At 40.0% G+C, this 23227-nt stretch overlaps 1 protein-coding gene across 4 annotated transcripts in view; it reads left to right on the top strand.

Annotated features, from left to right (window-relative positions):
• The window catches only part of TTLL11 (tubulin tyrosine ligase like 11), a 117997-nt gene that overhangs the window by 70066 nt on the left and 24704 nt on the right, over window positions 1–23227 (top strand). For 2 of the 4 annotated variants that reach the window (XM_073314934.1, XM_073314936.1), the window contains one exon: window positions 22796–23053. In XM_073314934.1, coding sequence (XP_073171035.1) covers window positions 22796–23053 — 258 coding nt within the window. Of the gene's footprint in view, window positions 1–11723; window positions 11847–22777; window positions 23054–23227 lie in introns of all 4 variants that reach the window. The other 2 variants (XM_073314937.1, XM_073314935.1) reach the window with 2 other exon arrangements.

Here is a 23227-nt window from a genome sequence, read left to right as displayed (position 1 = left end):
TGTATTTGGCTCTTTAATTTGGAAAGCTAAATACCTTATTAAGAGTGATTTTTGTACCCACTTCGAAGTAGAAAAAATAATTGGTAAACACTCTGGAAAGTTGTCCGCATTCCTAGTTTCAATAGTTGGAACGTCGTACAATTAGGACTCTGATGTGCATTGAAGTTAATGGTAATGGAAAAAATGGAACTCTATTTAAAAATATGACGGCTGGGTTCCATTCACAGGTCTGCCACTGACTCACTCTGTGACCTAAGGCAAGTTACTGAGGGCCTGATCTTCAAAGGGGCAGAGTTACCGTATAACTTTTCCTGCTTTCAATGGAAGCTGAAGCTCTTCAGCAGCTCTGAAAATCAAACTGTTAGCCTCCCTAGGACTCCATAAAGGTGATAATAATTACTTGCTTCAAAAGGGTGGTGTTAGGCTTAGTTAATATTTATAAAGTGCTCTCAGATCCTCAGATGAAAGGTGCTATATAAATGTGAATTACATTTAAACCAACCCTATGTCTTATAAATAGATGCAACTAATTCCGAGATGTCTATTTGTCTGCCTATTTGTAAAAGATGCATTGGCTAGCAGTGGAAGATTGCACAAGCTGAAGCTTAGTAATCATTCTGCTTGGTGAACCACGAATCTGTGCATTACAGTTATATAATCTAGAGGCACTAAAGGCATGAGTAAGCTTCATAATATCTCCTATGCAGGATTCACCATTAACATATGCGGTGGCCTGCTGCATTGTCCTTCAACACTAGCACAGACATAAAATATGCATGCAGGATGTATAGCAAAATCTCTCAAGTGGAACAGGCTTTTCCTGTCTATTCCTTCCACCTCCAAGTTTGTTTCCATGTCCTAATTGCCTTTATTGCATGTCCAGAAGTGAGCGCTCCTCTGTCATGCCTCTGTCTCTCATCACATAGTCTAGGTGATTTTTCCCCAAGGAAGTTCCATGGGTTTAAAGCAACTGCTACAGGCATAAGGAAGGAAAACAATTCCCCTTAATTTTTTCACCCAAATGTGGCTACCCCGGAGTGGGTTACTGCCATCCTCAGGGTTCAGGGGTATAGCACATGTATGTTTCTGGTGCAGAGTGTTGGCCTGGGGTCACATTTGGCAAAGATTTCCAGGTTGAGATTGTTTGACCCTGAACCATAACCCTGTGTATCTTTGAGGTCTGCCCCATGGTACTTAACGTAAGGTACCCAGATGCTACAGTGGTGGGTGCTGTATATAAATAAATAAATGACCATCTTCTGTGTAAGCTGTAAATAGCCTGAAGAATTTCTAATTCCAAACAAATAAGCCATTTTCCCAAATTTACAGAAATGTAAATATACCAGAAAATCCTGAATAAATTAAATTTTGACAGATAATCTGGATTTCAAAACAAACTGACAGATTGTTCATTTATAAAATGTTACCAGTGAAATTGTTTTCTCATTGAACAAATACTCTGTACCTTACGTCTGTCCTCTGTGGCGTACAATGGTTTAATTATTTTAACTAGATGCTCCAATCAGTAAACATGGCAGGGAACTTCTCATTTTAATGAGACAGTAATGTTCTGTTCTTAGACCTTTGCTATTTATTTTTATCAATTACTAGCAGTAGATGCATTTACTAATAGACTGAATACAGCTGAAATACTTTGTGGACATGCCAGTGCATAGACCATGTGAAATATCACAGAGAAAAAAATTAAGATTTTCGGTTGATGTAAAATGTCTTAAATGCAGAAGATAAATGTTATATGAAAATGTATGTAATGACTTGGATATAAATTAATAATGGAGAGCCAATTAATAACATTCTGTTATCTCTGAAAATGCTCTATTATTATAAAATTGCTTCAGAGTGCTGGGTGTAATTTGGAACTAGTTGGCTGTCAACAATCCCACGATTGTAATGTATGATTTAACTCGGCTTCTAGAGATAGGGACCATGTCATCTTCTGTGTCTTGTACAGCACAGAGTATGCTCTCTTAGGTGCTTAACAAATAATACATACTAACAGTAGTATCCTCTTCCATTAACATCAAATGTCACTCCCAACATGATAACATTGGTTATTTGCAGTGTTTTTGTAGCCATGTTAGTCCCAAGATATTAGAGAGACAAGATGGGTGAGGTACTATTTTTTTATTGGACCGAATTTGTTGGTTAGAGAGACAAGCTTCCAAGCTTACACAGATCTCTTCTTCAGGTCTGGGAAAGGTACTCAGAATGTCACAACTAAATATAAGGTGGAATAGATTGGTAAGCTTAAGGAGTTAACACATGTTGTAAGAGACCATTAAATGTGAAGTGGGCAGGTAATACCTCTGAAGTCATAGGACAAAAGAGGGTTAGTGGGTTATGGATTGTTCTATTGAGCCATAAATCCAGTGTTTTCATTGAGTCCAGGATTTTTAGTGTCTAGCAAAGTTATGAATTTAAGCTCCCAAACTCTTCTTTTCAAGGTGTTATGCAGGTCTCCCTTGAGAATGAGGACTGAGAGGTGCGGTATGGAGTGATTGTTTAGTGGAAAGTGTTTACCCACAGGTGATATGGTGTTTTTATCTTTATCATTTTCCTGTGTGAATTCATATGAGAGCGTTCTGATTGTCTTGCTTCACCCACATAGTTGTGATTGGGGCATTTAGCACATTGGATGAGGTACGCCACGTGTTGTGATAGGCATGTATAGGAGCCATGCATCCTGAAAGGTGTGTTGTGGGGCATATCATCGTAGCAGTGGAGATATGTCTGCAGGTTTTGTATCTGTTGTTCTGGCATGGTATGGTGCTACTTTGAGTTGATATGTCCTGGTCTGGGGGGAGCTTTCTTATGCTGATGAGCTTGGTGAGTTTGGAGACCAGAAGAGAGGGTTTGGGAAAGATTTATTTCAGGGTGTGGTCCCCATCGAGTATGGGTTGTAATTGTCTAATGGTACCCTGTATGAGTTCCAGTTTGGGGTGGATACTGGATCTATGAAAATAAGTATGGTGATCCTTAGGTTTCTTGTGTAGAGTTGTCTGGGGGGGGTCTTTTGTTGAAGTTGATTGTATTGTCCCGGAAGTTGATGCTGGTGTGGGAGTGTTCTAGAGAGAATTTAATGGATGGGTGGTGGTGGTGGTTAGAGTTGTGATGGAAATCTATGAGGCAGTTTAGGTCGTCTGTCCAGAGGATGAAAACACCATCATTGTATTTCAGTTATAGCATTTGGTTTTGTGCTGCATTTGTCTAGCAATGTTTCCTCAAGATGGCCCATGAAGAGGCTGACATATTGGGGAGCCATCCTAGAACCCATGGCAGTTCCTGTGGTTTGATCAAAGTGTTTGTTGTTGAATGTAAAGTTGTTATGGGTGAGGATGAAATGGATGAGCTTGGTGATGTGTTTTGGGTGGAGGTTGTTAACGTTACAATATTGTCCATTGTCTTGGAGATATTTGAGACAGGCAGCATTGCCATCATTGTGAGGGATGTTGATGTCTAGGAAGGTGACATCCAGGGTGGCAGATGTGGTGTTTTGAGGGAGGTTGTTAATGTGCAGATTTTTTGGAGAAAGTCGATTGTGTCCTGGAGGAAACTGGCCCTTAGTGTGGTGAGTGGTTTGAGGATGGTTTCTGTGAGCCCGATATTCCTTCAGTAAGAGTGGCCCCTGTGGCCATGTTCTCCTTCAAGAGCTGCTTCTGCTGGTACCATGAAATGTGGACAAATGGGGGCAGAGTCTTGAGAAAAGGAGACAAAATTTTCAGATGAGCTGAACCTAAACTATGGGACTTACTCCCTCAAAAGATGAGAATGACCACAGATCTTACTGCATCTAGGACTAAATGCAAAACCACACTCTCTCTCTCTCTCTCTGGTAACAGATTCCTAGCTACTGATATGGGAGACAAGATACTATGCATCTGAAGAAGTGAGGTTTTTACCCATGAAAGCTGATGCTCAAATAAATCTGTTAGTTTTTAAGGTGCTCCTTGTTGTTTTTATAGATACTATTGTTTGTTTTCAGTTCTTGGGAGGTGCTCAAATACTACAACAATATGTTAGAATGTACATACATTTGTCATGCAAAATCTCCAGCATTTTTGAGCTATATTAGTATATCCATTGCATTGAGAATAGAGACTCAACTGAGGGAATAATTAAAGCTTAAGAATCCAGAACACTGCATTTCCTTTTATTAGGTAAGTAACAGTCAGCTGATGCAAAAATTGCTTAATCTTAACTTCTAGCAATGCCCCAAATGGGAAATACACCAAGTGAGCATTCTTGGATATATTAATATAGCAACTCGTTCCCAATTTTACTCTGAACTTGACAGCTAAATTTTAGATACTGGTATACACAATGTTGTGAATCTTGAAACCTTTAATTAGTAGTTGCAAATTTGTTTGTCCCTCAGCAACTTGTATTTGCATAAAGATTAAGGCCAGTAAGAATGAAGGGGATATAACACAGACAGGGAAAAAACATTAATAAATTAGTAATCATGTATAAAAGATAAGTAGTCTTAGATGTCATTTCCATAAGCTTTATTTAAAATTGAAATTCTTTTTTTAAGATGTAGTTAATATTTTCTCCACTGTTGATCCTTTCTAAAGAGAGATCTGTCATGAGCTACAGAATTACAGAAATTTAATGTATTGAGGTCAGGCATTAATATGTAAATTAAACTTTGTTTTTATTCCGTATGCCACTATGAGCATTACCTGATATTTGACCTTTTGTTCATTTAGCCCAACTCGACTATGTCAGTCAAAACAATTAATTCTAAATAATATCTTCAAAATATATGGTTCAGTTGCCGTGCCCTGCCCCAGTTCTCCTTGGCCAGAAACCCAGGAGGAGGGGACTAAAGGAGAGGAAATCTCTGCAAGATTCTCGTCCTGGGGATTTGCCCCAGATTGTTCCATTGGGGTGGATTCCTCACCAGCACCATCATCCTGTAGAGCACTCCCTAAAAAGTATATTCTGATCTCTGTTGTTCACAAAATGTTCTTTATGAAACTTCACTGTAATGGCATCTGAACACATCTTACTGCTTCTGTGTTCAAAGAATATGTTATTAATCACCAGTACCAAGAGAAGAATGATCTGAAAGCTCTAGATATATGTATCAACCCATTAGATAAAATAAGCTGTTTCCATGACGCACCCAGGGCTAAGAACCACAGCAAGAGGAAATCTAATTTCCTTCTTTCCTTTTTTTTAATTATCAAGGTTCAAAGTGGGGTAGTGAGAATTTGAATTGCAATACACAGTGTTCTAGCAAGTATGTTAAATGTGTAATTAACAAGTCTAGTAGGCATGTTTGCATGTGTAGCTACCAGTGCACTTCCAGAAGCAATTCAGAAAGTCGGTTTTGGTCTAAAAAGGCAGGTATGGTTTGAGTCTTCACCACATTAAAACTAGCCTCTTTCCATATGCACCATCTTGGCAGTTGAGTTCAACTGGGACATTCTATCTATCTGAGGGGGGTTGGTAAGAATTTTAGGGGACTGAAGTCCTAGAGTTTGTTCCAACTTTTGGTCCAGCAGAGACAGTTTGAAGTTTAGGGTATGCTTGCAAGGCTCAATTGTTGCTTGGAGTTTAGACTGAGGGAGAGTGCCAGCATAGTGCGGGATGTTGTATGGCAGGAGGAGTTCCTTCTTTGGTTGATTAGTCAGCTTTGTGGCTTGGTAGTTTGAATTATTGTAAAGTTGTTCATGCTCTCAGAGCAATGTAATTTTACATAAAAATGAATCTCAAGGCTTGACCCTGCACAGCACTGGTGTGCAACACGCTGCATCCAGGCACAAGGTGATGAGCAGAACAAAGAATATAGGGGAACCCACCCCTGCATTAATGAGAACAACCCCCAGGTTACTTCTACCTATCAGTAAGAGTATGTATGTGAGCCAAGATAAAGGACAGTGCTTAACAGCGTGGATGAAATCTTGGTCCCATTGAGATCAATGACCTAACTCCTGTTGATTTCACTTCATGTCCCTTCAGACACGACCATTCTCTATCCCTGTACCCCACTGCTTTGTTATCCTGCATATTTGAGTGGCTGTGGAGCAAGCCTGAAACGTATCTAACTATGGTTTGTGTTTAGCCTTATGCCCATGCATAGCATCCAGTCACACTTAACACTGCAGCGTAACAACCTTGTGCATTAATGCAGGGACTTCCAGAATCAAGGACTGAATGAGGCATTGCTTGGAAGTTGCTTTTTGGAGCAGGTGAGAAATGGATGGAAAATGTTGCATAGGAGTCTTGTTGAACATCAGGTTTTGAGTTTGTGTTTCCTCTTTAATTTATTGTACCGTACTTCACAGGCAACATTAGAAAAATGGGATATGTCTTGTGCTCATGTGTATTTTGCAATTAGTTGTTGAAATAATGGTGGAAATGGAAAAGGAAATTCTGCCATAAATTGTCTGTGTGATTGCTCTCTCCTTGGCCTTTGTTTCTGGAAATTTTTTTATACTTTCTCCTCTTCATTAATGCACATATGACAGTGCTCACACTGTTCCTTGATTGAATGACCCTTTGGGAGTTATGTCATCCAGTTTACCCTTGTGTTGCATAAATGGCAGATGGCAGCTGAAAAATGTAATGATGCATTTGCAAACAAGGAAAATTTATCTAGCAGTAGGGTAGGAAAATATGTTGTGCATTGTTTCCTTGGCCAAAAAAATGCAGATCAAACTTAAGCTGACTGTGTGTCTGGCTCTGGTACACTTAGCTAGGTAGCTTTATTTAATTAGCCACATTAAGACCACATATTTAAGTCAACCAGTGAACAGAAATTGGTTGTGTAAAACTTGAAGGGATTAAATCTCCAGAAAGTAAAACTACCAATTTTGGTATCTAGGGTAATAACTGAAAATTGAGCTTTGAATATGTTTTTTGAACATGTTTGTGGTTAATATGAGCATGTAGAATAGGCCACTTTATGCTGATTAAATTTCACAGATGTGGGTGAGAACTCTCATGCTTGTAGGTTGCTCATACAAGCCTTTGACTTTAGTATGGTTTATTCTTAGCATGTGTATAATTGTTTAAAATGCAAAATTCTCAGACCTCATCATTACCACTTTGAATTACTTTTCCTCACAGTTTGAATATATAATATTATTAATATAATTAAGCTCTACAGCATATCAAAATAGAAATATTGTAACAATCCGAGAGAAAAAGTAAATGCTAATACAAAACAAATTAAAACTAAATTTTATTGTGCTATAAAAAAACAACGAAAGGTCTTTGAAAGAACTAAATTGTCTTTTTACTTAATGCAACTTCAAGATTTAACAATGGAGGTTTGAATTAAGTATAGTTGTTCTGATCACTGCATTAGGAAAATCTATTAAGAATTAAAATCCTTCATTCTAAGGTGTATGAGACATCCAATAGTGCTTGGAAAAAGAAATATGTTTTTGATAAACTTTTTAAGTTCTAACTGTGTTTAAGAGCTATTCTAATACAAGTTTCAAATAGTAAATTGGTTTTCAGACATTTTTACCCAGGTTCCCAAAGGAGCTTGGTGGTTTACAGCCATGTTGACTAGAGAAAGAAAGAAAGGAAATTCTAAGTGAGAACTACATTGAAGAACCCGACAGCAATGCCTCTATTTTGACATTATTTAATAATAATAATAATTTTCTGTAACCCATATTTTGGCCTCTTGGCTAAGATCAAATGTTGTCTTCAAATGTTGGATGTAGAAGCCCTCTACACCAACATTCCACACAAAGATGGACTACAAACCGTCAAGAACACTATTCCCGATAATGTCACGGCTAACCTGGTGGCTGAACTTTGTGACTTTGTCCTTACCCATAACTATTTTACATTTGGGGACAATGTATACCTTCAGATCAGCGGCACTGCTATGGGTACCCGCATGGCCCCACAGTATGCCAACATTTTTATGGCTGACTTAGAACAACGCTTCCTCAGCTCTCGTCCCCTAACGCCCCTACTCTACTTGCGCTATATTGATGACATCTTAATCATCTGGACCCATGGAAAAGAAGCCCTTGAGGAATTCCACCGTGATTTCAACAATTTCCATCCCACCATCAACCTCAGCCTGGTCCAGTCCACACAAGAGATCCACTTCCTGGACACTACAGTGCTAATAAACGATGGTCACATAAACACCACCCTATACCGGAAACCTACTGACCGCTATTCCTACCTACATGCCTCCAGCTTTCACCCTGACCACACCACATGATCCATCGTCTACAGCCAAGCTCTGCGATACAACCGCATTTGCTCCAACCCCTCAGACAGAGACAAACACCTACAAGATCTCTATCAAGCATTCTTACAACTACAATACCCACCTGCGGAAGTGAAGAAACAGATTGATAGAGCCAGAAGAGTTCCCAGAAGTCACCTACTACAGGACAGGCCTAACAAAGAAAATAACTGAACGCCACTAGCCGTCACCTTCAGCCCCCAACTAAAACCCTTCCAACACATTATTAAGGATCTACAACCTATCCTGAAGGATGACCCAACACTCTCACAAATCGTGGGAGACAGGCCAGTCCTTGCCTACAGACGGCCCCCCAACCTGAAGCAATACTCACCAGCAACCACATACCACACAACAGAACCACTAACCCAGGAACCTATCCTTGCAACAAAGCCCGTTGCCAACTGTGCCCACATATCTATTCAGGGGACACCATCACAGGGCCTAATCACATCAGCCACACTATCAGAGGCTCGTTCACCTGCACATCCACCAATGTGATATATGCCATCATGTGCCAGCAATGCCCCTCTGCCATGTACATTGGTCAAACTGGACAGTCTCTACGTAAAAGAATAAATGGACACAAATCAGATGTCAAGAATTATAACATTCATAAACCAGTCGGAGAACACTTCAATCTCTCTGGTCACGCGATTACAGACATGAAAGTTGCGATATTGCAACAAAAAAACTTCAAATCCAGACTCCAGCGAGAGACTGTTGAATTGGAATTCATTTGCAAATTGGATACAATTAACTTAGAGAGTGGGAGTGGCTAAGTCATTATGCAAGGTAACCTGTTTCCCCTTGTTTTTTCCTATCACCCCCTCCCCCCCGACATTCTTGTTAAACCCTGGATCTGTGCTGGAAATGGCCCACCATGATTATCATAAACACTGTAAGGAGAGTGGTCACTTTAGATAAGCTATTACCAACAGGAGAGTGGGTTTGTGTGAGGGGGAGTGGGGGGAGAAGAAAACCTGGATTTGTGCTGGAAATGGCCCAACTTGATTAACATACACATTGTAAGGAGAGTGATCACTTTAGATAAGCTATTACCAGCAGGAGAGTGGGGTGGGGGGAGGTATTTTTTCATGCTTTGTGTGTATAAAAAAATCTTCTACACTTTCCACAGTATGCATCCGATGAAGTGAGCTGTAGCTCATGAAAGCTTATGCTCAAATAAATTGGTTAGTCTCTAAGGTGCCACAAGTACTCCTTTTCTTGTTGTCTTCTTAGTTTACGATCTAAAATGTCCCCTTTCTGGAGACTAATAGCTTCCACTTTCAGGGAGATTTTGTTATTAGTAATAATCATGTTTGTTAGGTCAGTGCCTAAGAGCCAACCAATGCTGGGGCCCTGTTGTGCTAGGCACTGTACAAACCCGGAGTACTAGACAGTCCTTGTCTCAAAGAGCTTACACTCTAAATAGGTCTTTTCCATCTTTAACCCCTTAATCCTATCTGTAAGAACAAGCAGCCCTTTGTTCTTCTTCAAGTGCTTGCTCATGTCGATTCCATTCTTGGTGTGCGCCCACCCACGTGTGCGGTAGTTGGACTAAGCAGGCCCCACTGCAGAAGATCCTGGATTATCTGCTGCACCTCAAACTCCCAAGTTTTGTCCCTGTCATCGATCAAGGTCCACCTCGCTGCTGTCTTGGCTTTCCATCCTCCATTCCAAGGCAGGTCGATCTTTGCTCATGACATGATTGGACTTTTTTTTTGAAAGATCTGTAGCATCTCTGCCCACAAGTCTGGGATCCCATCCCCCCCCAGGACCTGAATCTTGTGCTGTCGAGGCTCATGGGGCCTACCTTTAAGCCTCTGGCTTCCTGCTGTCTCCTGCTTCTCTCCTGGAAGGCTTTGTTCCTGGTCTTGATAACGTTGGTCTGCAGGTGCTTACTTCGGAGCCACCCTATACGGTCTTCTACAAGGATAAGGTACAGCTGTGACCGCACCCATAGTTTCTGCCCAAGGTTGTTTCCCAGTTTCATACTGGCCAGGACACATACTTACTCATCTTCTTTCCAAAGCCTCATGCGTCAGATGAGGAGTGCAGGCTACACACCCTGGACGTCAGAAGGGCGCTGGCCTTCTACGTAGATTAAACAAAGCTGTTCCGTAAGTCAATACAGTTCTTCATTGCGGTGGCAGACAGCATGAAAGGTCATCCAGTGGCTGCTCAGAGGATTTTGTCCTGCATCCGCTACTGCTATGAGCTGGCAAAGGTGCCTCTGCCGGCGATCATGATGGCACACTCTGCTAGGGCACAAGTGTTGTCAGCAGCCTTCCTGGCACAGGTACCAATCCAAAGACCTGTAGGGCTGCTACCTGGTCATCTGTCCCCTTATGCACTGACTCAGCAAGCTCGATGATGTTGGCTTTGGCAAAGCAGTGCTGCAAGCTGCAAGACTGTGAACTCTGAGTCCACCTCCATTGATACTGCTTGTGAATCACCTAGAATAGAATTGACATGAGCAAGCACTCGAAGAAGAAAAAACAGTTACCTATCTCTTGTAACCGTTGTTCTTTGAGATGTGTTACTCATGTCCATTCCATTACCTGCCCTCCTGCCCTTCTGTCAGAGTTGCCAGCAAGAAACGCAGGGACAGTGCCTGACATACCAATGCATGAGCATGGCACTCAAGGGGGCGCCACAGCCGGCCCTACAAATAGCGCTAAGGCAAAACTCTCCGACCACCGCGCACATGGGCGCACACACACCTAGAATGCAATGGACATCTTGAAGAATAACAGTTATGAAAGGTAGGTAACCGTTTTTTTTCCTCTGAATTAGGGGCCAAATGGGAACCACTACCTTCTCAATCACTTTTGATATGAATATTAAATTGCTTGTCAAAGGTGAAATCCTTGAAATTGTTTGAAAAGAACCCATGATCAGTGCATGCTTGCTTGAAGATAGGTGTTCCCATAGCTATCTTGGATTCTTCTGGAGCCACACGGACATGTATTCATTTTCAGTATCCCACTGGCAACTGGTTAAGGAGCAAGCAGATAGTTTGATTACGCTGGATAAAGATTAGCTCTAGCTTCATACTAGAGATTCCATAAAACTTAGACAAATGTCCTGGATCAAAATCTTGAAAATGAGAATTGAAAAGGTTAATTTCAAAACTGTAATATTTATGTAGGAAAAAACAAACCCCCAAAGTAGATTATATGAATTGTCCATCCTCTCCTGTAGCTACAAGCTGAAGTCAAAGCTGCAGACTTTTGGTGTAAAGAATGCAAACAACATAGGGGCAAATAATTTCTTAAGGAAGATAAAAATATAAGCAAAATACTGTGGTTGTGTGTAATATTTATGATTTTAAAATTGTCTGTATTCATATATATTAGGCACAAGCCTCAGGCTGCTGGCAAACTGCCAATGTGCCCTCAGTGTACAAAGGTTGGACACCTGGGCTTCATTAGCTCTGAAAAATGACTGTTTGCATTTGATACATTAATAGCCTCTGTATACTTTTTAATTTCAACCTTCCAGATACCTGTATGGACTCAAAGCAAAGATTTCCTCCAGTCTCAAGCAGATTGCCACAATCAAATCTTCAGTTTTCAAAGTTTGCAATAGTCAGGTATTCTAGTGATGAGGAGATGTGGTCACACTTAAAGGGCTAAGAGTATGTGCGATAACCTGCAACTTTTTTCTTTTACCAGTAGATACGATCAGTTAGTACGCATCTAAAGTTTCTGTCCCTATGCTACAGGAAACAGGACAAAGATGATCCATAATGTGGCCATCATCGGTTATAATGGCAATAGCACTAAGCTTACTTGACTGAGTCCCTGGGGTGGGAAAAATGTGAGCAGTGAGAGGCAGTAACAGACCGGAGAGGAGAATATCGGAAGCACAAAGGACAGCTAGGTGTTCACTGGAAGTTGATTGCCTTATTCCCAGTTGTGCCTTTGTAACTCTCCTCCCTGCAAGTGTCCAGAATGCCGTGTACAGCATGGATGTCTTCAGCTAATACAGAAGAGAGGGAAGCACTCTGGTGATTAAATTTCCCAGTTAACAGATACCTTAACTTACTAATGGCACAAAATGAAATTACTCCACCGGTGTTCATAAACAGCATAGTTAGTAAACAGCATGTGACTTTATGTAATTGTCGACTTCTTGGATAGCCAGTAAATTTTTTAGCTAAACTGTACATCTTTTTTAACCCAGAGAGAGACAGAGTATATGTTATGTATGCAAGTGATAAACTCAACAGGATGTTATTACAATAGTAACTGAAGTGGTACTCAGAGTAACAGCCGTGTTAGTCTGTATTCGCAAAAAGAAAAGGAGTACTTGTGGCACCTTAGAGACTAACCAATTTATTTGAGCATAAGCTTTCGTGAGCTACAGCTCACTTATGCTCAAATAAAGCTTATGCTCAAATAAATTGGTTAGTCTCTAAGGTGCCACAAGTACTCCTTTTCTTTTTTTGAAGTGGTATTAGAGATCAGCTGGGGACTCAGCTTTCCCAAAACCACATTCTGATTGGCTAATTGGGTTTTTGTGATGTCATCATCATGCACCAATTGGCAATGTTGAAATGCACACAATATTCTGGGCCTGTGCCGCTTATGGTTTTCATGTTCTCGCCCATTAACTTTTAAGATAACCTTTGGAAATGGGCTTGCAGAGTGAAGCGCTGAAAAATGCCAGTTTTAAACTGTCACCTTTCCATGGAATTCCCAGGGACTCCCATTTCAGTGCAGTTTGTGGTCCTTTCAGCCACTTTTAATTCACTTTCTACTCCAAAAGTTAAATTTGGAGCTGTTTGATCGTCCAGATTTATTGTTTTGTAAAAGAAAATAAGTTGAAATTGACGTATTAGTCACAAAATTCTCAGGATGGACTTTGCGCCTGACAGGATCAGGCCTTTGATTATAAAACTGAGGGCCACACCCGAGTTTCCATAAAATGGGGCATACGGTTGCCATAATTTTTAATAAGGAGGTATGGGCTTTCAGCTCAAGATTGTACGATGGGAGCTGTGGTCTCAGCAGGCCGTACCTCTTTTTCTTAACCATGGAGATATGATGAGCAATGCTTCAGCTACACCGCATATGAAGTCAGCCACCCACACAAACCAATAAGCATTGGCATAGTTGATTTCTCCCACAGTTGATCAGTCTAACAACTGGCTCCTGAGGATTCCCTCTGAAAATTAAATGTAAAGAGCTAGCAGCTAGCACAGCCACTGAAATGGCAACAAAACCAAACTTTAATACTGCTAAACTGAAAATATAATTGGCCACACTAACAGATTAATGTACAGTTCGAGATAATCTTGAATTTGCCGTTAAAAAGTATGCAGTGTTTTCAGAACAGCAAAAGTTCACTGGAAGCCATAAAGACTGGGCTAAAATGAAAGCAAAATTATGACTGTTGTAAGCCAAGTACAGCCGTTTGTTTTGGTTTTGGAGTAGCAAAAGTTTAGTTTGAGGCCCAGTTGCAATAAAATCAAAATTTGGGATTATTAAATTCCTGAAGAAATATTTTAACAGAAAATAGTAAACCTGTATAGAATATATCTCTTCTGTTTCTTGCGTACATTTATGTATGCTCTTTGGCAACTGCAGAGTATGCCGTGTTCTGTGCAACCACCACCAGATCTTCCATGTAAGAGAAGAGAGCTAGTGATAATTTTTGCTTTACTTAATTGAAAACAAATATAACATTATCCTTATCTGCTGTGCCGCTTGCTGGACAGACAATAGCAATCTCCTGCCAGCTATTCCTCCAGCACCAGCCAGAAAAAAAGCTTTGTTTTCACTATTTTTTTATTATTATTTAAATTTTATTCACTTAATTTTACAGTTTTGGATATTGCTGTGGAGAACAACTCTTCTAAGTTGTGCCAGCAATTAGAATCCCAATGTGGTGGGAATTCTGGAAATAACTGTAGCTTTTCTTTTGTGATGGAACTCTTCTGGCTCGTTCAGGGAATCTTGAGTCTTTTTGCTTGGTCCCTTGTCTACAATGAGTACACCAGAGAGTGTTATAACATTTCTCGTTATATTTGGGACTGTCAGTGGGATCACCTAGTTGACAAGCTTACATTTTTGGAATTCTTATTTGATGGAGCTCACTATTCTTTCTTCATTATATCTGCTTATTGATATTCACAAGACTATGTACAAAGCCTGTTTATTAACCATATTGGTACATTGTCCCTATTTATTTGATGATGGGAATCTTATCCTTGTCTTTTATATCACAACTTCTCTCAGATTTAATAGAATCCACAGCATCTGTGCTACATAGGAAGGAGGATTGTTGGTATGTGTGTCAGCACACCTATTCCAGTCAATTTTACAGTAGCCAACAGGAGATGAATAACTTGCTGATGAGAAATTGCAGGTTACCATCTAGCAGATGGGAAGATCCATATGTATGAAATTTTGAAAAGAACCGCCTTGCAGGATTAAGCACAATCTCTACAGGCACTAAGTTCAAGGAACAATTTAACTGCTGTAGATTCTGGTATTACAGAGAGAATATGAGGAACATATAGGAGTGCACTTCATTATAGTGTACTTCGTTAGAATTTTTGAGTCCTGTGTCTCTTAAGAAATTGGTCACATATAGAAATATTCAGCTTCAGTGAACACGTTGTGGTTGCATATATACAAAAAACAGACCATTATCTCTAGAGTTTTCACAAAACAGTCTTGTTCCAAAAACAGATGCTTTGTGTAACCTAGCATGATAGTCTCATGAGAGCAGGCAATGGCCTGGCATTTACAATTACTAGGCACTAGGAGAGGCTAGACACAAATGTTTGATATGAAGAACTACTGTGAACTCATTGAAAGTACAAAGTATACTCTATAGTTTCTTCTAACAAGATGTTTACATTTACAAAGTGAAAGAAAAGTACCACGAGCCAGTGATTGGCAACTAAGTGTTGTTTCTGGAAACCATTAGGGACAAATTTTCACTTTGTGATTGCAATTGACTGCACTGTCTAATGTGGATGCTCAGCTATTTAGCTTTTGCAGTTGGATGCTGTCTTTCGCAGCTCAGACATTTGCAAGTGTAAAATGTGTGCATAAATTCAGAGGCCAACTTGAAGCTGGTTTGAAAATTTGTCCCTAAAAATGTTTAGAAAATAGACGTGATCTTAGTAATTATATTTTTTCATTTTTGGTTATATATAAAGTAGATTAGTGCAACCGGTTTTCCTGCAAGGAAAGTTGCCATAAATGTGCACATACATCACTAGGAGCAAAAAGTGTTGTACCGTATTACTAGTTAGTTGCGCAGTTTTAGTTCTGGTAGCACTTTTGGGCCCATTGTTACGTCTAACACTGGTTATCTAACCCCCATCTTTATATTTGTTATTATGTATGTGGCACATGCACTTTAATAGGGATGAGAGCTAAAATTACTTAACTCTTCTCTAGATATGTATTATACTTTAGGGACCCGATCATGTCATTCAATGACACACAAAGATGGGCTCTGTTTTGATGGTGGTAGTTCATCCTCATTCATACATGTAATATACTGGGAGTTGCCTCATTTTTTACAACAGATTTAAAATGCATACACTATATAAATACAATAGGCATATCATCCTGTCATATGACATTAGTGCAATCCTTAGAGAGAAAATATTCAGACTGGTGCATTGAAATAATTTTTAAGTATGCCCTGGTGAGCAGGTTAGATAGTAGTATTGTCTAGTGGACTAAGGAGGAGTCTGGAAGATGGGAACTCCCTAGTTTTAACCTGCATCTCTGCCACTGGCTCACCTTGTTGACTTGGTTAAGGCACTTAAGGTGGGCTTTTCCAAAATGCTCAGTGTTGGCCTAACTCTGCTTCCATTGAAATCTCTGTGAGTTTTACTATGGACTTCAGTGGGAGGACAGTTACGCCAACGCTAAGTATTTTTGAAAATTCCACCCTTAATCTCTGTGTCTCAGTCCCCATTAGTAAAATTGGGATGAGTTTTACATAACTCACTGTGGTGGTATGAGGATTAATTAGATAATTGGCAACATTTCCAAAAAAGCCATGATGACTTAGGAGCCTAAGTCCTATTTTCCAAAGGGAAGGTAAATGGAACGTAGGCTCCTAAGTCATGTAGGCACTTTTGAAAATTTCACCCAATATTTTTTATAGCAGTTTGAATACATGCAGTGAGTGGTGGTGCTTTTGGTTTACGTTCTTACTTTGGAAAGAGCTGTTTCCACTTTGAGCATGACTTCTGATGATGCAGTTTGTGTGACACAGAAGCCACTGAGACTTTACTAGGAACTTTTTAAAAAGCTCTAGAACAGAAAGGAGTTCAACGAAAGAGGGCAAAATGTGATTTGCCAATTGAGTCACATCTTTCGGGAAAAGTTAGCAGAAAAGAAGAGGAAGGGAAATAATTACATAGGGACAGGTGTGTTAAGGTTGACTGTGAGCACATAATGGCTGCAACAGGGCTAAGGAAATCTGCTCCATTTCTGAAACCATTTGAATATGTTGCGGTACAGATTTACTGTATGTCTGACTTGATCATTTTTGTGGTGCTGTAGGTGGCTAATGGCTGTGTTGATTGTTATTCGGTACTTGAACTGAACTTTTGAGGTGCACTAAATCTAGTCAGGAACACAAAAGATCAGTGTACTAAAAGCAGTAATTTCTTAGAACCCTAGTGTGAATTTAACTTATTCTTGATACTGGGCACTTAAAAAAAACTATTGGAAAGAAGATGAAAACTTGAGTATGCTTAGTAGGTGCCAAGTAATTACCATCAGTTTTTAGACTTTCTGAACTTATAATGATAGCAACCTTCAGTTATATCCAAAAACGCCAAAAGGAGGAAAAAACGTAAAAATTGATCATGCTGAATAAACACGTAACATTTATTTGAGAACATCATTATCTGTCTCAGCTTTTGTTTAGGAAACTGGGCAATAACAAGAAAGATACAATCATAGAATATCAGGGTTGGAAGGGACCTCAGGAGGTCATCTAGTCCAACCCCCTGCTCAAAGCAGGACCAATCCCCAACTAAATCATCACAGGCAGGGCTTTGACAAGCCTGACCTTAAAAACTTCTAAGGAAGGAGATTCCACCACCTCCCTAAGTAACCCGTTCCAGTGTTTCACCACCCTCCTAGTGAAAAAGTTTTTCCTGATATCCAACCTAAACCTCCCCCACTGCAACTTGAGACCATTACTCCTCGTTCTGTCATCTGCTACCACTGAGAACAGTCTAGATCCATCCTCTTTGGAACCCCCTTTCAGGTAGTTGAAAGCAGCTATCAAATCCCCCTCTTTCTTCTCTTCCGCAGACTAAACAATCCCAGTTTCCTCAGCCTCTCCTCATAAGTCATGTGTTCCAGTCCCCTAATCATTTTTGTTGCCCTCCGCTGGACATTTTCCAATTTTTCCACATCCTTCTTGTAGTGTGGGGCCCAAAACTGGACACAGTACTCCAGATGAGGCCTCACCAGTGTCGAATAGAGGGGAACGATCATGTCCCTTGATCTGCACAATAATATATTGTGACAGTGTATGCAAGAGATTTTGAGGAAAAAATAACAGCACTGCCCACACATTGTCTTTTTTAATATGGTGTTGAAGCTGATACATGTACTGTACTGTATGTGAATATTTTTCTTAGATAGTATGCTCCTTGGAAGAGGGACCATATGTTCATATGTATTGCTGTCTCACTTAGCACATGACCTGACTGAAGCTTCTGAGCACTATCATTAATAAGAATCTAATAGGAATCCTAAAGTTAAACTTCCTAAACTTTTTCTAGTATGACTCTTGTTTTCACAATAATGTCATTTGGATTACACCAGTGATAATTTAGCCCATGCACAATTCACTGGTTGGCAGGGTAGAAGCCCAGGTTTGAAGGTGGTGCAGATTTTGACTTCTGGATATTTTTCTTTGTTTTTGGTGAATTATCAGTGAAAACACAAGGTGTTTTAAGGGAAGATTTGAATGCATTTGCCCCTTGTAAGAAGAAAAATTGTTTAAGGAGGACTTAAACAAAAAGCAGCTGAAGCTTGAAATATGTCATGGGCATGATATAATTAATACCTAGCTCCTATATACCTGTAGCTATAATGACGAGTAATAATGAGATTATAATTCTTATATAAATATGAGGATTTCTGTGCTAGTTTGCCTTTATTTTTGACTCTGCATGTAAAATGACCCCAGATGCCCCGTGCTAAAACAGACGGAGGCCTCAGACAGACCTGTGGCAAACTTCAGGCAGAATAGTCATCTGTGTAGCACATTTTGTGGGGGAGGATTTGACACCTGGAGATAGAGTTTTCTTCTGCTCACGCAAATGATCAGGCTTCTGTTGCTTATACTCATAGGTTTACTCCTCTGCTTTTCTCCTGCTGGCTTTAAGTCTAGGGCAGAAGCTGGGTGAATTGCATGCCCTTAATGCAAATATGCAGGGTTTCAATTGGCTGCATTCTCCAGACATGCCATGGTCAGGCTGGCCACGAGGAGGCTAAGATGTACAGTACAGTATGTAGTTCAGCTGTGCTGACAGGATACCCATAGTTAGGGCAGAGATGAGATTTTCATTTAAGTGCCTGCTTAAAGGTTCTTACCACTTTTTGGGAAAAGTATTTGATGGGCAGGAATTTCTTGTGTGTTTTCTTTGCACAAAGGTGAGGGGTTTTTTAATGGTTCATAAAATACCTCTTCTCTTTGACTTAAATATGTGAGAAAGTGTTGCTTTTAAGAAACATTTTTAACACCTTAATTTGCCCTCTGATACAAACATTTTGCTCTTGGAACTGGAGCCTGAGCTTGTAGGTTGTCTGCAAGGGTCTTGTCTACACTGAGAATTTTGAGGCGTTCTTCCTGCATTGGTCTCGCGAGTGCTACTATAGACTGATTACCAGCATTATTAGCACCGTCGCGTCCTGCTTTGAGCGAGGCAGTAAAAGGACTGTGCCAGTGCGAGATCGGGGGAGGGAATTCCCTGAGGTATTCATCAGACAGGCAGCCAAGGAGGAATTGTTCTTTCCTATGTTAGGACAAAATGGGTGAGAAATTAAATATAAGCAAGTGGGAAAAATAGCGTATTGTGGAGATGGGAGCTCTCTGCTATCACTGTGCTGGCAGTGGTATGAGTAGCTGGCTAGCACTTAGCATTTAGGTAGAGCTTTGTGTTTTCAAAGTGTTCAAACGTTCATTAATTAATTAATTAATCCTCACAAACACTCCATTGAGGGAGGTAATTAAATATTGTCACCCCAACCTACCTTTTCCCCCCCTCACCAGATAAGGAAACTGGGACTTTTAGAGGTTAACCAATTTGTTGAATGCCACATAACATTGTCGTTGGCAGAGACACAATTAGAACTCAGTAGCTGGGTGCACCCAGCACCGTTCTTTTAGTTCATTAGAGCTCTCTGCCTCGTAATTTACTGAAGTGACGTTAAGTGCATGCAGAGATATAAGAAAATTTAAACATATCTGTATTTTGTGTGTGTGATTATTTAAATAAAGTCACAGGCATAAGTTGGCCAAATTCCATGTAATCTCTCCCTGTGTACCTTAATATATAGGGATCTTGCTTGTAAATGAAACAACTCCTCTAGATTCTGGAGGGCATCCAGATACGAAGATGTTTCTGTTTTCTATAAACTTGGAAAGGGCCTAGATTGGCAGTTACTGACTGAGCATCTTGTAATTTGAAGTAGTGAAGCGCTAAAGCGGGTCTAAAATATTGTTATCTTCACACTGTATAATTTTGAAAGTTTGTAACAATAATAGATGAATCACTGGCTGACATTAAAATAACTGAGCCAATCTATTTATAGAGACCTGATCTTTTTAAAGAACATAAACTGGATTCATCTTGTAAATCAATGCATATTACTGTATGCAAACATACTATGTAAATGGAACTAAAGAAGACCTCATTTAAATGTTAAGGTATTATAGGAAAAGTGTTGCCTAAAGATTGAATAATCTTCTGCTTGTGAAAACTGGGGAAGGATGTAATTGTTCGCTCTTCTTATCTCAGTTTGATGCCATGTACTTTGGGATATCAGATATTGCAATAATAAAATGATTTGTAGCACAAGAGTGTTCAGATGGATTATATAATAATGTTTCTGCATTAAGAAAAAGATATAATTTATGTTATAAATCACATTTTCATTCTGTTTGTGACCATGGAAAACTGAAGTAGAGAATACATTATGATAATAGGTGGATTGAACTGTTTTAGTCCAAGAAAGTTAATTAATTTAGAACTCATGAATTTTTTTTCTGTGTGGGGTTTCATTTCCTTTGGTGATTTGTGACATTAGTCCTGCATTGTCTACCCAATTAAGTACTTTTCACAAATAATTAGAAATATTTCTGAGCTGTTAGGATAAACATAGGCAGGTAACAAGGAATACAAAAATGAGACTCAGAAAGGTTGAGGTATTGGATGGAAGCCTACCACAGTGAGCTGGGGGAAATGAGATTGCTGTGAAGGACACCTGGTATATGTACACCCAGAAGTGGGAAAGTTTGCACTGACATGATAGCGGTGGGACTTACAATGCCGTAGAATGGAATCCTTTGTTGGATCATTCACATAGTGACAATGAAGTGAAACTGAGGCAGACAAAAGAGACCAGAGCTCTGTTCTTCTTCCCAGACCTTAATCATCTCTGCCTCCAAATAACAACTTTGGGTGCCAGAGGTAACTGGTATTAAAGTTGTGTTCCTGGCTGTTTTGTAGATTCCCTGGTAACCATATTGACAATAGAGGATCATTCTTATCTAGCCCCTTTCACCCTTCAAATGCTTTGCATAACTATCCATGGGAATCAATTCACCTAACTCTAGGGTGAAAGGTAGCAGATGTTAACAGCTCACAGCACCATCACATCATAGTTTAGGAATAGAAGTGAAGAAGAATATTGTATTTTCATTTTCAATAGGCGGGATCTTCTTAACCAAAACAGACTGTGCCCAGAAAACCTAGGCTAATAACATCACTCTTTCAAAAAGTGTCATAGGATCTCAATAACCAGAAATTGTCTAAAGGAAAGGAGTACTTGTGGCACCTTAGCGACTAACCAATTTATTTGAGCATGAGCTTTCGTGAGCTACAGCTCACTTCATCGGATGCATACAATATGCATCCGATGAAGTGAGCTATAGCTCACGAAAGCTCATGCTCAAATAAATTGGTTAGTCGCTAGGGTGCCACAAGTACTCCTTTTCTTTTTGCGAATACAGACTAACACGGCTGTTACTCTGAAACCAGAAATTGTCTGGACTTCAGCTTCAGCTCATCCTCCATCCACATCATGACCCATCATGTCATGCTGGGTACTGGTTCAGCATTTTATTATTATGATTTATTATATGTATTTCTGTAGTACCTTGGAGGCCTAGTCATGGGCCAGGACCCTATTTTGATAGGCGCTATACAAACCTAAAACACAAAGACAGACCCTGCCCCAGGAGCTTACATTTAAATAGACAAGACCAATGCAGGGTAGGGGAAAGGGATAACACACGAGTGGAGTGAATAATTTGATGGCAGCAAACGTCATGTTAGTTCCATGATTTTTTGGGGATGTGTGGGGAGTTAGTTCAGAGGGGATCAGCTGAAGGGAAGGGGATTAGGGGGGCTAAGAAGTGGAGAAGAGGATAAAAAGAGTGCTGCTGAGGCAATGAGACTGAGGGAGGGAGAGGGTTGGAGCAAACAGCTAAACAGCACATGCCAGAGAGAGTCCACCCAAAACTGTAGAGAGTTTCCTGAAAGTCCAGCAGTCCCTGCTTTGGCTTTTCTGCCTTGGCCAGGGTCCATGTCACAAAAACCACCATCTCCATTGGCATTGTTGATGGCAGATTGTGCAGAAATGACAGACTGAACTGGCATTGAGAGTGAAAAAGCAGTTCACCCTAGAAGTGAGTCCTCCATGTCCAGGTGGAAGCACATCAGTGGAGCGTGTTGGGAAGCTTGCTCTGCCACTGCTCATGCTGTCCCTGGTCTTTGGATGAATGCAGGGCTGACATTCTCAGAGCTGTTAATCCAGCATTTTGACAAATGTGGAAATTCACTTTAAAATTAAAAAAGGAAATGAAATACAGCCTTGAATGTTCAAACCTACATAAAAGTTGTCTGATTGTCAGAGGTGCTGAGAACCCCAAACTCCCTTTCATTTACATGGGACTTATGGACACTCTGTAGCTCTCAGAATCAGGACATTTAGTTTTGTGCTTAAATATGAATTTAGGTGCCTAACTTTAGGCAGCAGATTTTGAAAACTGGCCCATCTCTCTTTACCCACTCATCTAGTAATATGAGTATAAAGGTCTCCGAAACCAGAAATCCTTTTTTCCTTCTTGAAACTTAGACAGCTCAGCTGAGTGTTTTTTAATCTTCTAATTTTGAACAAAGTTGCTTGTATGGTTTTTTCCAGCCCAGAATGAATTTTAAATCCCTGGAAATAGGTTTTAATGATAAAGATGCTGACAGAATCATAGTGGATTGATACAGTGTCTCACAAGGTACAGTTACTGTTTGTGCTACAGATCTCAACTGTCTGAGAATTCATCAGACACAAAAGACGACCTATTGGAACCAGGATCAACAGACCAATTGGAACATGATATCAGCAAAAATCCTGAAGCCAGCTTACCCTCCCTTTGTCTCAAGCAAGTGTTTCCAAAGTATGCCAAACAGTTCAACTATCTGCGACTGGTGGACAGAATGGCTGCATTGTTTATCCGATTCCTTGGAGTAAAAGGGACAATGAAGTTGGGACCAACAGGTTTCAGAACATTTATAAGGTTAGTAGTAAAGGATTTAAGATCTCCCAGACCTATCCAATAGCACTGCTAGTCTTGTGTTTATGTGATAGAATAGTTAAGACCAGAGAAAACATTTTCCCCCAAATCCTGCTGAACAGCTGCACACCCTTCTGTATTTTCCTTCTTGTCATTGCTGATTACTGAAATAAATAC

This window comes from Lepidochelys kempii, chromosome 16 (assembly GCF_965140265.1).
Source record: "Lepidochelys kempii isolate rLepKem1 chromosome 16, rLepKem1.hap2, whole genome shotgun sequence".
Taxonomy (NCBI): Eukaryota; Metazoa; Chordata; order Testudines; family Cheloniidae; genus Lepidochelys; species Lepidochelys kempii.
The sequence above is the reverse complement of the archived record's forward strand: the minus strand, read 5'-3'. Positions and strand labels throughout refer to the sequence as shown.